Below are 15979 nucleotides of genomic sequence, written 5' to 3' on the forward strand. Positions count from 1 at the left end.
GAGGGCAGATGGGGGCGACCAGACCTGCAGGGAAGGGCAGTTGAGGGTGACCAGGCTGGCAGGGGAAGGTAGTTGTGGGGGACCAGGCCAGCAAGAGAAGGCAGTTGGGGGGGACCAGGCCTACAGGGGAGTGTAGTTAGGGGTGACCAGGCCAGTAGAGATTTGCAGTTAGGGGCGACCAGGCCAGCAGGGGAGAGCAGTTGGGGAGGACACGGCCTTCAGGGGAGAGCAGTAGGGGGGGAACAGGCCTGCAGGGGAAGACTGTTGCGGGGGGGACCAGGCATGCAGGAGAAGGCAGTTGGGGTGACCAGGCCGGCAGGGCAGTTGGGGGTGACCAGGCCGGCAGGGAAGCAGTTGGGGGTGACTGGGCCAGCAGGGGAGGGCAGTTGGGGACAATCGGGCTGGCAGGGGAACAGTTAAGCGTCTGTCAGTCTGGCAAAGTAGTGGTTTGGGGGTGATCAGGCTGGCAAGCAGAAGCAGTTAGGCAGGCGAGTGGTTGGGAGCCAGCAGTCCCGGATTGTGAGAGGGATGTCCACCTGCCCATTTAGGCCACAGGGATCCGGCCTAAACCGGCAGGTGGACATCTCCCAAGGGGTCCCAGATTGGAGAGGGTGCAGGCTGGTCTGAGGGACACCCCCTCAGTGCACAAATTTCTTGGCCCTGGTCATCCAATATAATAAAAGGGTGATATGCAAATTGACCCTAAAGGTGGAAAAACCAGTAATGGCTGGTTGCTATGACACACATTGACCACCCGGGGGCAGATGCTCAACACAGGAGCTGCCCCCTGGTTGTCAGTGCCCTTCCACAGGGGGAGCTCCACCAGCCTGGTAGCCCTCAACTGCCCCCTCCCCTGCAGGTGAGCGCAGCGGCAATGGCGGGAGCCTCTCCCACCTCCTCGGCAAGACTAAGGATGTCCAACTGACATCCCCCAAGGGCTCCCAGGCTGCTAGAGGGAAGTCTGACTGTCAGCTTAGGCCTGCTCTAAGAGGAGCAGGCCTAAGCTGGCAGGTTGACATCCCCCGAGGGTTCCTGGACTGGGAGAGGGCACATGCCAGGCTGAGGGACCCCCCACCCCAGAATGCACAAATTTTCATGTACCAGGCCTCTAGTATATAATAAAAGGCTAACATGAAAATTGTTCCCACAGGCAGGAGTTTGACCGAATGAAAGTTAGATGTGCGCTGACCACCAGGGGCAGCATGGAACATGGTAGGTTTTGGCGACACAGTGCTGGCAGCAGGCAGCAGTGGAGGCACTGCCAGCCCTGATAGGCCCTGACGAGTGTGGGACCGTGTTGGAATGGTGGAGCAGGTGAGCGGGTGGCACCAGGCCAAGGTGGGTGTAAATGGGAGGCCTGATCTCTCCACCAGTCGCCCCACAGACAGCGATTGGCAGTGGTGGCGGGGGGCAGGGCCGGTGAGCGGGGGGCACCAGGCCAAAGCAGGTGCTAACAGGGGCCCTGATCACCTTGCCAGTCATCCCACAGATTGGCCCTGATTGCAGGCCAGGCCTAGAGACCCTACCCATGCATGAATTTTGTGCACCGGGCCTCTAGTTGCAATATAAATGAATTTCATTTGAATTAATGTTTAATACCCATTACATCAGTTATATTATTACTCAATAACTAGAGGCCTGGTGCATGAAATTTGTGCATTGAGTGGGTGGGTGTCCCTCAGCCCAGCCTGCACACTCTCCAATCTGGAACCCCTTGAGGGATGTCCTACTGACCATTTAGGCCTGATCCTGGTGGGATTGGGCCTAAACAGGCAGTTAGACATGCCTCTCACAATCCAGGACTGCTGGCTCCAAACTGCTCGCCTACCTGCCTGCTTGATTCCCCCTAACTGCTTCTGCCTTCCAGCCTGATCACCCCCCTAATAACTCCCTTGCCAGCCTGATCAGAGCCTAACTGCTCTTCTGCCAGCCCGATTGCCCCTACCTGCCCTGCCCTCCCAGCCCAGTCACCCCACCCAGCCCTCCCCTGCCGGCCTGGTCGCCCTCAACTGCCCTCCCCTGAAGGTCTGGTCCCCTCCAACTGCCCTCCCCTGCCGGCCTGGTCACCCTCAACTGCCCTCCCCTGAAGGTCTGGTCCCCTCCAACTGCCCTCCCCTGCAGGCCTGGTCACCCCTAATTGCCCTCCCTTGCTGGCCTGGTCACCCCCAACTGCCCTCCCCTTCAGGCTTGGTCCTCTCCAACTGCCCTCCCCTACCGGCCTGGTCCTCACCAACTGCCCTCCCCTGCAGGCCTGGTCACCCCTAACTGTCCTCCTCTGCTGGCCTGATTGCCCACAACTGCCCTCCCCTGCTGGCCATCTTGTGGCAGCCACCTTATATCCACATGGGGGCAGCCATCTTTGACCACATGAGGGCAGCCATCTTGTGTGTTGGAGTGATGGTCAATTTGCATATTACATCTTTATCAGATAGGATAAATCAGCACTTTTTCTGAGATATTAAATGACATTTTTGTTATTGCTGTGTTTCAAATTAATTTATATTTTAAAAATATGTTTTATTAAAATATATATTTTTTTAGATAGAGAGGAAAGGAGAGGGAGAGAAAAAACATACTGCATGCCCCCTACTGGCAATTGATCCTGCTACTAGGGATGGAGTCTCCTGCTGTGGTGACAAAACTCAACCAACAGAGCCACATTGGCCAAGTCTCAAATAAATATCTTAATTTTATGATTTGAGGTTGTTTACAAGGCTAATTAACATAAGTGAGCACATATTTACTAATATTCTAATCCAATAAGCTTGCCACCAAACAATCCCAAAAGTTTGATGCAACTAGTCATTATGTGTGAATAAAAATGCAGAAATTTATTATAAAATGGGTGAAAATACAAGGATCCCAATGGAAATTCTACTCAGCAATACATATTTCTGTTCAATTATCTGCTAATGGAGAATGTCAATGTGTTACTTTAACATTACATACACAGTCTAAACCAGTGATGGGCAACCTTTTGAGCTTGGTGTGTCAAACTTCACCAATAAACTGAGCATAACTCAGGTAGTGTGTCACTTTGAGGAAAAAACATTATTTTGCAAATGTTTCATCCTCAGGAGCAGCAAATGTTTCATCCTCGGCATGCATCCGCCTCAGCGGCCGCATGTCATCAGAAATGGCTACGCATGTCAGCACTGACACGCGTGTCATAGGTTCGCCATCACTGGTCTAAACTGAGCTTCTGATACACAACATCCCAAGCCTGACCTTTCCAGAATCTTCTCTATCTCAGTTAATAGCAGTTCTCTCTCTCTTGTTTGTTTGTTTCTTTGTTTGTTTGGGTGTGTGTGTGTGTGTATGTGTGTGTGTGTGTGTTTATCTATTGCTCAGGCCTCAAACTTTGGAGACTTTGGTTCTTTAGCAAATTTTGATGGCTTTGTCTTTATATTTTCAGACCTTCCTTTACCAGTCCTCACCAATTAAAATGGCATTTTCTCGAGGGAGAACCAAGATGGTGTCAAAGGTAAACACCTGTACTTGCTGCCTCCTACAACTACATCAAAATTACAACTAAAATGAAGAGCAGCCATCATCCAGAACCACCAGAAAGCTGGCTGAATGGAAGTCCTACACCTAGAGAGGTAAAGAAGAAAGCACACTGAGACTGGTAGGAGGGGCAGAACGGGCTGGGCCGGCACCCAGGTGTGCTGATTTTTTAATCAGGAGGGAGATCACCTCTGGGAGGCCACACAGAGGAGCAAGGGGGGGGGGTCCTAGTCCCACACCAAACCCTTAGCCCAGGCTTCCAGAGCTTGGAAAAGGAGCCCCTCCAGGCAGTAAGAACTATAGGCTGTAAAAACCAGTGGGGATTGGGGCTCAGTGACACAGGCTGCTGGAGACCCAGCTACTCCTCTTAAAAGGCCGGCACCATGAACTGAATTTACAAGGTCCCATTTCCTCCCAGGTGGGACTCTCAGGGACCAAGACACATATGGGGAGTAACTGGACTGTCCGGCATCAGAGCAGGAACTTGGGGGGTGGCTTTCTTTTAGACGGAGGTGCTCACATTGTTCCTGTGCTGGGACCTCCCTTGGGGGAAGCCCCCGCATGCCAACACTGTCATGAGCATGCACCAAGGAACGTGGCAGCTGATGGACCTTGAGCGTTAGCAGGGCTTATGCTAAGCACCGATTGTTCGTGTTGAGATAGTGGTGGCTGGAAGCAATTTCCTGACCTGATAGCCTCCAAGTAAATGTTACTGGACCTTACTGATCTTTACTGACCTTTGAGACTGTCTGTCTGCTGCCTGTTTGCCTTGCTTTACTGAGGGCAAGATGTGTATCTAAAACTGAATAAAAGCAAAATAGGCCAGGACTCAGTGTGTCTCTTCAAGAAAGAGTCTCCACCTGGCCCCCACCCCTAAATAATTCATATTTTTGTCTAGCATTTTCATTTGTGCATAGGCCCCTCCTTTAGACCCTGAACCTCACTGTGCAGATCGGGTCACTCCCTGGTTGCAGGGCTGACTGGCAGCCATTTCTGTTTGCTTTGCCCTGGTGATTCCCTGAGACCCTGCTCCACCCAATTTACAACTCCGCCCAAGCTGTGCTCAATGGCTTTTGCATGTGAATGGCTGGTCCTTTCTCTGCTAAAAACCTGTCAAACAAGTTGCAGCTGGGTCAGGGAGTCCCAAACCGATCAATAAAATGCCCAAGCCCCAGCACCATCACCAGCCTGCCTTGCTTCACAGCTGGGCCTCATCTGGGCACTTCCAAACCTGATACAAAGAGGAGGAATCTGCAGATCTCATTGTAGCTCCTTCTGGATGGCCCCAGGCAGTGGCTGACTTTGCACCTCCTTGGAGATCCAAGAGCCAGTGTACCCAGTGGTCAGTGTAACACCATACCAGATTACAACTCTTCACATCCATAAGCGACACACTTAAGGGGCAGACTCAGTGAGCACCAAAGCCCCACTGAAGTAAGTCCTTCTCCATAAGGTTATCTCCTGCACAGCAGCTCTCCCACCATCGTCACAGCTGGTCCTCAGAGCCAATTGGTTTAAAGGTCAATTCCTCCCAGTGACACCAACAGCAGTCAAGGTTCAACTACAACAAGACTGTGCACACAGCTTACAAAGGGGTGCACCAAGAGTGTCCCCCTCAGGTGATTGGGGAGACTGAGCCACTGAGCCCTATAGGACACCTACTACAAAGGACACTCTATCAACTCAAGGAGACTTAGCAGCTACCCAACACATAGAAACAAACACAGGGAAGCAGCCAAAATGCTGAGACAAAGAAATAAATGTCACAAATGAAAGAAATGGAAGAAAGCAAATTACTGTATATAGAGTTCAAAACCACAGTTATAAGGTTACTCAAGAATCTTCTAGAAACCTCCAAGGAACTTAATGAGACTTTCAAGTATCTTAGTGAGATACTTGCCAAAAAAATGGAAAAGGACCAGTCAGAAATTAAGCATACACTGACTGAAAAAAAGAATATTATACAGGGATTCAACAGTAGACTAGAGGATCCCGAGAATCAAATCAATAATTTGAAATATGAGGCAGCAAAAAACACCCAACCAGAAGAGCAAAAAGAGAAAAGAATCCAAAAATATGAACATAGTGTAAGGAACTTCTGGGACAACTTCAAGCATAACAACATCTGAATTATGGGGGTGCCAGAAGAAGAGAGAGAGAAAGATATTGAAAACCTATTTGAAGAAATAATGACAGAAAACTTCCCCTACCTGGTGAAAGAAATAGACTTACAAGTCCAGGAGGCACAGAGAATGCCAAACAAGAGGAACCAAAAGAGGGCCACACCGAGACACGTCATAATTAAAATGCCAAGGGTTAAAGGCAAGTAGAGAATCTTAAAAGCAGCAAGAGAAAAGCATTTAGTTACTTACAAGGGAGTGCCCATACAATTGTCAGCTTATTTCTCAACAGAAACTATGCAGGCCAGAAGGGAGTGGCAAGAAATATTCAAAGTGATATATAGCAAGAACCCACAACCAAGATTACTCTACCCAGCAAAACTAGCAATTAGAATTGAAGGTCAGATAAAGAGCTTCACAGACAAGAAAAAGCTAAAGGAGTTCATCACCACCAAACCAGTATTATATGAAATGCTGAAGGGTATTCTTTAAGAAGAGGAGGAAGAAGAAAAAGATAAAGATAAAAAATATGAACAACAAAGTGACAACAAATACATATCAACAATTTAATCTAAAAATCAAACAAATAAAAAATCTGATAAATAGAATAAACTGGTGAATGGAATAGAATCAGTGGCATGGAAATGGAACAGACTGATGATTCTCAGAGGGGAGAGGGTGTGGCAGGGTGTGGAAGAGATTAGACAAAGATCTTATAGGCATGTATGCATTACCTACAGACACAGACAATTTGGTGGTGAGGGCCTGGGGTGGAATGGGAACTGGTTTAGGGGAGCTATGGGGAGGAAAAAGAGGGGCATCTGTAATAATCTCAAAAATAAATATTAATTTTAAAAAATAAAGTATATGATAAAAGCAGAAAAAAATAAAATAAAATGGCATCTCCTCAATTTTATGGATAAATGCAATGGCTTCCTAGTGGATCTTCCTGTTGCCTAGTCTCAAGATATCAGTAACAGTATACAGTACAGTCTTAATATACTTAAATATTTGGAGTGTCTACTATGTACCAGGCATTCTTCTTGGTGCTTGGAATTACAATCGTACGGAACAAAACAAAGTAATCGGCCTTTTTGGAATTCCAGTGAAGGAAGACAAATAATAGATGATAAACATAATAGTATGATTTTTTAAAAGGTGAAAACATCTATCAAAAGATAAATGCAGCCTAAGGTGTTTGGGAACACAAGTTATATGTAGTTATTTGTAGAGGCAGGGGACATGGTTGTGATTTCAAACAGGGTGAAATCACAGACTTTAGGGTGAGGGCTTTGAGAAAGTGACTTTGAGGAAGTGACTTTTCAGTAAATACTTGAAGAGGATGCAAGCAGGAAGCATGTGGACATTGGAGGAAGAGAGTTCAGGGAAGGAGGAGATTAAATACAAGGTGGAACTGTAATCCTAGGAAACACCATGTGGAAAATGGGAGAGCTCAGTGATTATTCTGAGTTGCTGTGATGCTGCGAGAAAAGACATTGAGTGCTTTTGATTTTGTTAAATGATGCACAAATGTGAACAATTTTAAGGATAATTATTAAAAGAAAGAGGAATAGCAAACCAATAAAGGGGAAATGACAAATGAAGAATATTTAACCAACCCAATGGAATTCAAAAAATCAGAGGTATTCCTTTTTTTCTTTCTTCATGTGTGTTTTTTTTTTTTGTTTTTTAAATATATTTTTTATTGATTTTTTACAGAGAGGAAGAGAGAGGGATAGAGAGTTAGAAACATCAATGAGAGAGATACATCGATCAGCTGCCTCCTGCACACCCCCCACTGGGGATGTGCCCGCAACCAAGGTACATGCCCTTGACCGGAATCGAACCTGGGACCCTTGAGTCCACAGGCCGATGCTCTATCCACTGAGCCAAACCAGCTTTGGCTCTTCATGTGTGCTTTTAAGGTCATTAACATCCCTTGAATTATGACCAAATGAAACAGAGTTGCCTTAGGGGGCTTTGGCGCCTGCCAAGTCCACCCATTGGGTGTGCTGTTTATGGAGCTAATCAAGTGGTGTTCTGTTCTGGTCAGAGGCCAGCCACCAGGTGTATTGGTCCTGGGCCTCTTGGGAGGGACTACAAAGTGGTCTGAGGTGAGTAGCCACCTGTGCTGCATCTGGAAGCATGTGGGAGAGGCCATGCCTCAAGGCTGGCTGCCACCTGCACTGGGCCCGAGGCCACTCAGCAAAAGGCACAGGGAATACAGAGGCCAGCTGTCACCTGCTGGGGGCTGCAGGCCTTGGGAAGTTTGTCAGAAAGCACAGGCCAAGGCTGTGGGTGACATGGCTGCAGAATGGGCCAAGGAAGCGTGTGAATCAGATGGATCAGGCTCTCAGGTAGTCATCAGGTAGCAGCCAGCTGTGTTCACAAGGTTAAGGCAGATTCAGATTTGGAGCCAGCCTGCCCCTGCAGGGCCTGTGGGGGAAGGCTCAGCACACGGACAGTGGCAGCCCTCACCCTACAGTCACACAAGTCAGTTTCTCCTGGTATGTGTCTGGCACCTTTTGAGCGGCTGTCCCTTTGCTGGAGCTCAGAGTGAGTGCCTGCGAGTGAGTGAGTCTGTGAGCAGGCCCTTTAGGAGGAGGCCTGGGTTTCCAGCCACCCTCTGTCTCACTGGGATCATCTTCACAGCCAGCTGCTGTGGGGACTACTTTTCCCAGCCCTGGACCCCTGAGCTGGGGACCCCCTCAGTCCTCAGTGGGGATCTCTGGAGCCAAGATATTCTTGCTGATTTTCACCATCCTCATGTGGTTTTGGGAGCAACCCATTCCGCTCTCCACCCATGACTGGCCTCCTTAGTTTTAAGAGTTCTGTTCAGCTTGCCTTCAGGTGGTTCTCCAGCTTCATTGCTCAATAATTTAGTTGTCCTTTTCTTGTGGTTATGGTGAGTACAGTGCTCATCTAATCTACTCCACTATCTTTTTTACCTGAGAATAAGCTTTCATTGATTTTAGAGAGAGAGGAAGGGAGAGGAAGACAGAGAGTGAAAGAGAGATTGAGTGGGAGACAGAGACAGACAGAGAGAGAAACATTGATGTGAAAGTAAAACATCAATTGCTTGCCTCCCACACATGCCAGCAACCTGGTATGTGCCCTGACAAGGAATCAAATCCACAATGTTTTGTTTCAGTGCAAGGGATGAACTTTCAGGGCTTGGTCCGAGGCTCCATTAACTAAGCCACCACCACAGCTCCACTTCACCAGACTGGAACCTGTGTGAATTTTTCATTGAGCTATTAATGGAGTTTGTATTCAATTTCTCCAAATGTGTATTTTTTACCTTTTTTTTTGTTATTGATGAAGTTTCATTACATTTGTAGTCAGAGAGTATTAACTATGTATAAAGCCTTTCTGACAGGAACTCGGATAAAGAAATAGATAAAATGAAGAAAATAAGGAGTCAAGAAGTATCCACATGCATTCCAGAACTGGTATAGAACAGAGATGACATTTCTTATGAGACAGGCATCCTGGACTTTTAAAAGAATATTATCAGATAATTACTTATCCTAATGGGAAAATGCAAGATTTAATATCTTCCTTTTTCTTACACCAACATAAATTCCGGATTAAGAGAAGTGTGGAAAAAAAAAATCTCTAGAGAAAAATAAGAGAGTATTTTTAGGGCATTATACCTATTGCCTGCATGTATCATTATCTTCATATCTGCATTTAAATACTATTCTCAACAGAGCATCCTGAGTGATCCTATTAAATGTAAGTCAGATCATGTCACCCCTCTGTTCTAAACTTTCTAATTGATGGCTTCCTATTGCACTCAAACCACAATCCTAAATCCTCACAATAGCTTTCAAGGCCCCAAACAACAGGACCTCACTCTGATCTCATCTTCCCTTTCTCTCTCCTTCTTTTTTCAGACACCTTGGCCCCATTATCCTATCTAATAAAGAGGGAATATGCTAATTGACCATCACATCCTCACAAAGATGGTGGCACCCACAGCCAATAAGGAGGGTATATGCTAATTGACTGCCATGCCCTCAAAGATGGGGGCACCCACAGCCACAAGATGGTGGTGCCCAGTCCACTCAGCCCCGCCGGGGTGGCAGGCATGCAGCATGGCTGGGCCTGCCCCCAGGTTGGTCCGGCCGCTCCGCATGCCTGTCTCCGGAGTCTCCCAGTCCCCTCAGCCACCTAGCTGCCCAGGGCCGGCCCAACGTGCAGGCAAGCCTCGGATGGCGGCTGCCCAGCCACCAGGGCCGCCCAAGGCTCAGGTAACCAGGGCCGGCCGAGGCTTGTGCTGCAGGCAGTAGCAGCAACAGAGGTGTGATGGGGTGCGCCTTCCCCTGATCGCTGGGTCGCTTCCCGCACCTGAGGGCTCCTGAACTATGAGAGGGGCCAGGTCAGGCTGAGGGACCCCCTCCAGTGCATGAATTTTCATGCACCAGGCCTCCAGCCATTTATTTAAAAAACCAGGTGCCTCTGTCACAGGGCATTATATATTATTTGTTTTGGCTACATCTTCTTTATAACTTCATTTATAACCTCTTTTAAATATTTGTTGAAACTACATCTTTTCAAAATACAGGAGAGTGGATTTTATGTTAACCATAATACACCTATTACTTCTTTTTGGTCTTTTTAAGCTTTGTATTTTTCCACAACCATTAACACATTTTATAAGTTTACTTACTTATTTATGTCATTATCATCTTTCTTGTCAACTGAATGTAAGACCCATGAGGCAGGGATTACCTATTATTATCATTACTAGAGGCCCAGTGCACGAATTCATGCACCGGGAAGGGTCTCTTGGCCTGGTCGGCAATCGAGGCCTATAGGGGGTTGGCCGGCAGGGGGGAGGGACTTCAGGAGGTTGGCTTCCAGTCTGGGAGTGGCTAGCCAGTGAGAGGGGCTGCTGGGTGGTTGGCCGGATGGCCCCACCCCCGATGGCGCGGGGGTGATTGGGGGCATGGCCGGCCTTGGGATGGGGCCTCGGGAGGTAGTGGGGGGCAATCAGGGCCCGGATCGGGTTGGTTGGCAGCAGCAGTGCATTTCGTAGCTACTGGTTGAGCTCCCGGTTGGTCGAACTTCCACCTGAGGGGACAATTTGCATATTAGACTTTTATTATATAGGATTTTTACTAATGTATCCCCAGAAGAGTTTAATATTTGATGACCACTTTAATAACTAAATCCTTTAAGATTTTAAACAAATGTTAGCTCCTTTAATGAAATCCTTCAATTTGGAGGAATCTCCTGTCATTAAATCACTTCATGTTATGATAACTTTATTTCTCTTCCCCTCCCCTCCCATATTAGTCTGGGTTATCCAGAGAAAATGAAAAATTAGAACATATATTCCCACAGCTCCTTTAGACACACACACACACACAGGAACACAGAGTGATTTTGAAAAAATTGGTTCACGCAATTGTGGGGGCTGGCAAACTGAAAATCTATAGGGCAAGCTGTCAGGCTGAAAGTCGTGTATGAGTTGATGTTTCAGACAAGTCTGTAGCTAGAAGCTGAGGCAGTTTCTCCATTGCACTTTGGAGGCAGGATCCTGTCTTCTTCAGGAAACTTCAGACTTTGCTCTTCAGGTCTTTCAACTAATTGTATGAGGTCCATCCACACTATGAAGAGTAATCTGCTGAACCAAAGTCTATTGATTTAAACATTAATCACATTTAAAATTTTCCTCAGGAAACATCTAGACTGGTATTTAAACAACTGCTCACCATTATCTAGCCAAGTTGACACATAACATTAACCATCATGTCATCTTACTTCTCCAAACATTTCAAGTGCCTATTTTATTAATTTATTTTTCTTTTCCCCTCGGACACTATACTCAATCAATTTACAAGTTGTGTTAGCTCTACCTTTACACTATATCCTGTATCCAGATACTGCTTCCCATTCTTGGGAAGGCCAAGGCCATCAACATCTCTTGCTGGAACAAAGGTAGCAGTATCCTTCTACTCAGCCTTTTTGTCTCCATTCTTGGTTCATTACAATTTATATTCCATAGCACAACCAGTTTATCCCCTTTAAAACATAAGCCCCCCTCTTTTACAAGCCTCTAATGCCTTCCTATCATACTTATAAATCTGAAGTCCAGGTAAGACCTGCAAGGCACTACATAACCTTACCATGGCTCATCTCTGGTGCCCAACCCACATTCTTCCCTGACTCACACTGCTTCAGCCACATCCATCAGCTTGACAAGGATGCTCTCTCCTCAGGCCTTTTGCCCTCGCTGTTCCATTTGTCCTTAGAATTCCCCTCAGTAAAGCCAAACCTGATCTCACCTCATTTTCTACCGGTCAATGTCTACCCATTAACTGTTGCTACCTGAACATCATATTATTTATCTCTTTAACATTTGTCACCTCTGTTAGATTGTAACCTTCACTAAAAGACTGGCTTTCTTTGCTTCACTGCTATATCTATAGCTCCTAGATCAGGTACTGAACCCTTAAGCCTTCAATAACAATTTTTGAATGAGTTCCTGAAGAAATGAACACTCTAACTTTCCAATAATGTGTATACAAATGTCAGCTTTTTAGAAGTTATATCTTATTTGTTATATACATACTAGTGACTCAATAACTTTTTTAGATGCAATTTAAAGGATAATAATAAGTAGGCTCATATGTTTTTACTCTTCATGACATTGGATGTATTTGCAGATAGTAGGTGTTCAATGAATATTCATTGAGTTTCAAATGCAAATTATTTTGATACTGAAAATAATATACACTGAGTGGCCAGATTATTATGATCTCTGAAGGCATAATAATCTGGCCACTCGGTGTATATCCTATATAATAAAAGGCTAATATGCAAATTGTCTCCTCGACCAGGAGTTCAATCAGCAGACAGGCCAGCCAACCGCCCATGTCCCCTCCCCCTGGCCAGGCTGGCCGGACCCCACCCATACAGGAACTCATGCACCTGGTCTCTAATATATATTCTCTCTCTCTCTCTCTCTCTCTCTCTCTCTCTATCTCTCTCTATATATATATATATATATATATATATATATATATAGATATATACACACACACACACACACACACACACACACACACACACGCACACAGAGACTGAGTGGCCAGATTATTATGCGTTCAGAGATCATAATAATCTGGCCACTCAATGTAGGTTAACATATAGTCAATTTAGTTTCATTTTGTGTATAGAGAAATTAATTGGCTGTAAAAACAACAGAACTTTTGTAATTAATTTTATTGAAGAATGGCAAAAATGTATAATTTATATAATCAACTCATAATCCAAGATTTTTGCTTTTTAAAATAGATGTTTTAACTCAATATCTAGATTAGAGAGATTTGTTTTAATTAGACCATGTTCCTAATGGCTTAGAGAATTATATTCAGAAATATTATACAGTTTATGTATAGGAAGCCTAAGTTCCAGGAATAGACAAGGTTATTTTATTTTCTTGAATATCTATTTGTTCAATGGGCAATGATAGTTGGGCATTAGCATTTTTAAGGTTTTTGATAAATTTTTAAAAGTTGAAGATTAGCTTTAATTTCATTATTACTTTTTTCAGTTTATTTTTGCTCTTCTTTCTGAGTGGGGATAATGGGTAAAAGAGTTTTATGGAGTGTAGGGAAGAAACAGAAGGCATGATTGCCTTTTACCCATTTTCTTCACTGCTTTTATTCTTCAAAAATAGATTTGTCTTTTTACTCCAAAATTTTCTCCAACTGGAAATGTAATGCAGATATTTAGAGGGGAGCCAGTTGTGAAAAGGCACTGCAGAATAGAAAACACCTTGATTTTATGGGAAGAGAACTGGATTAGGCTTCAGAAGCTCTTAGTTCTAGTTTGGGTATCTGACTCTTGCTTGTTCAGTTCAGGAAAGTCAGTCAGGCATCCTAGAGTGGAATGAAACCTTAGAAACATCTCAAATCACACCTTTTATTTAATTGGTGAGGAGGTGACATCCAAAGACATTGTATGTAGAGCAAAGAATAAAATGGAGGTTTCCTGATTCCTAAGCCTGTTCCTATTATAGCCACATTTTAATCTATAATCATATATTTGATATACAACAAGTGATCATATACATTTGTATGTGCACACATTTTTAAACAAATATTTATGTCTATGTCTATATAGCTCTCTATAACATTATATTGCAATCTTGGCTTTTTCAATAATTGCAAGCTCTTTGAGAGCTTATACTTAAATTCTTCCCCATCAAAACATCATTCTGGGAGCTGACACCTGGTAGATGCTCCATAAAATATGTTCAATAGAATTCACCTAAAGGAGGAATTATACAACTGCCATTGATCCAGACCAGGCTTTGGCTCTCTCCCTGCTCAAGAGAAGCACAGATGAGTGAGTCCGCTCCAACTCCTCCCCAGGGTTTAGAGGCGTCACAGAGCTGGACATGGGGTAAGGCTCTGGAGGCTGCTACCAGAAGTTCCCTTTGTGGGTGAGTACCTCTGAGAGGCCTGCGGGGTCACTTTAGGCACGGACCCTGGAGGAGGAAAAAACGACCCACACAGCTTGGAGGCAGCGGGAGATGGTGTGGATGCAGCTAGGGACTTGGGACTATGACCCTCTTTCCTTGGAAGTGAGAGAAGGGTTGGAGGCCCAGGTGGAGACGCTGGTTGCCAGGCAACCAGCAGACGCTGGTCTGAGTTGGCTGGAGCCTTTGCTGGGAACTGCCCCTTTTCCTAGTCTGTCTGAAAGTGTCTCAAGAGGGTTCTTGGTGAAATCGCCCCAGCTTATACCTTCCCCAGCCCTCCCACTTTGGACCTGCTTTTTACCCAGCTTGTTGGATCAAGTCAGGTTGGCTGTCCTTGGGTCCCAACCCACCCAGTCCAGGAATCCCAGATAGGAAGAGGGTGGAGCATTCGTTCTGGTACACTGCAGGTACCATTGCCTTGATGTATTATCTCAACTTTTGGGGGAGGCAAGTAGGGGAATTACTCTGCCTTGTTTGAAATTAACAATGGCCTCAGGTTCAATTAAGGTACCTGGGTCTGCCATTACCTGGGCTACAAGACAGACTTACTTGGTCCCTGCCTGCATGGAGCTTAAAATACTATTTCCAAATCTCATTCCTCTCTCTTTGATTATGTGCTGGATTTATTCTCTGCTTTCTGTTATGTTCAGATTTGGTATAAGCAACAGTATAACCACTAATATCACTAACCAAGAGAGACGTGATGATGATTAGAATTGGAAATGAACATCCTTAAAAAAATGAGAAAAGTGATTTAATTCGTGTTGGTAGCACTAAGGATAATATGGTAAGACTCATGGCATGCTAGCAGTAACTTCTCATGAGTTATCTCAGTTTCAGTGAAGACAAGCCACTGAGGTGGACCTGGAAATTTGAAGGTATAATATTGTTATGTAATTTTTATGATTTACTTAAAATTTGAGCAAGAATTAATACTTTTATAAGATTATATATTTTACGTTTTCCAAAGTGTGTTGCACAATAAGTACGTGAACTTGAATGGATTTGGAGGTTAAAGGAGTTGCTGCTTCTCCTAGGAGTAAAACTCAGTCATTCTCTGGAAGAAGGAAGCCACTACAAGTACGTGTGCTATATAATTTTCCTCTTGTAGAATGAGTCGTTAAATAAGTTTCTGACTCCTTTCTTGAGAAATTATCACTGCTCATACTCATAGATATTTAGGATCAATATTTCCCTGATTTGAGGAATTGAATCACTAACCTTGAAGATAATCATTACTTAAAAATTGGTCACTGTGTGAATTTACTTTTATTTTTAAATATTAAGCTTACTATTACCATTTTCTTATTGTTATTTTAAAAATTATCTGTGTATGTGTACCTAAAATATAAAAAAGAAAAATAGGAGGAAGAAGAATAAGATACCTATGTATGCATTTTGTGTTAGCTAGGGAGAAAGAGAATCTGGGCTTCTGTTATTAGGAGTTTTATTCTTTTCAACTTTCATAATATCACTGTTGTGCATATCCTTAGGTAAGTACAAGTTTAAAACTACATTGTTCCTGTACCCACTACCTAAACAGGTATACATAAAGTTTAGTTTAGAAACACAGAGAAGTTATGTATATTTCCTTGCTGTTCTTATTCCAAATATTGAATGCCTACTGATTGTCAGTGACCTTTATAAATATTTTGATAGCTTACATCACTTAATCCTTACAATAAACCATTGAGGTAGGTTATATTTTTACCTGCTTTCAAATATGGAAGAACTCATGAATGGACCTGGAGAACATTATGCTAGGTGAAATAAGCCAGTCAGAGGAAGACAAAGTACCATACAATTTCTTTTTTTTTTTAAATATATTTTATTGATTTTTTTTTTTTAGAGAGAG

General features: G+C 44.4%; 1 protein-coding gene across 1 annotated transcript in view; it reads left to right on the plus strand.

Moving 5' to 3' along the window:
* The first annotated feature begins 3575 nt into the window (after positions 1–3575).
* CAPS2 (calcyphosine 2) overlaps positions 3576–15979 on the plus strand; it is a 57563-nt gene continuing 45159 nt past the window's right edge. The window contains exons 1-2 of the mRNA XM_054718395.1: positions 3576–3602; positions 15095–15204. Coding sequence (XP_054574370.1) covers positions 15124–15204 — 81 coding nt within the window. The 5' untranslated portion in view covers positions 3576–3602; positions 15095–15123. The remainder of the gene's footprint in view (positions 3603–15094; positions 15205–15979) is intronic.

This window comes from Eptesicus fuscus, chromosome 7 (assembly GCF_027574615.1).
Source record: "Eptesicus fuscus isolate TK198812 chromosome 7, DD_ASM_mEF_20220401, whole genome shotgun sequence".
In the NCBI taxonomy this organism is placed as follows: Eukaryota; Metazoa; Chordata; class Mammalia; order Chiroptera; family Vespertilionidae; genus Eptesicus; species Eptesicus fuscus.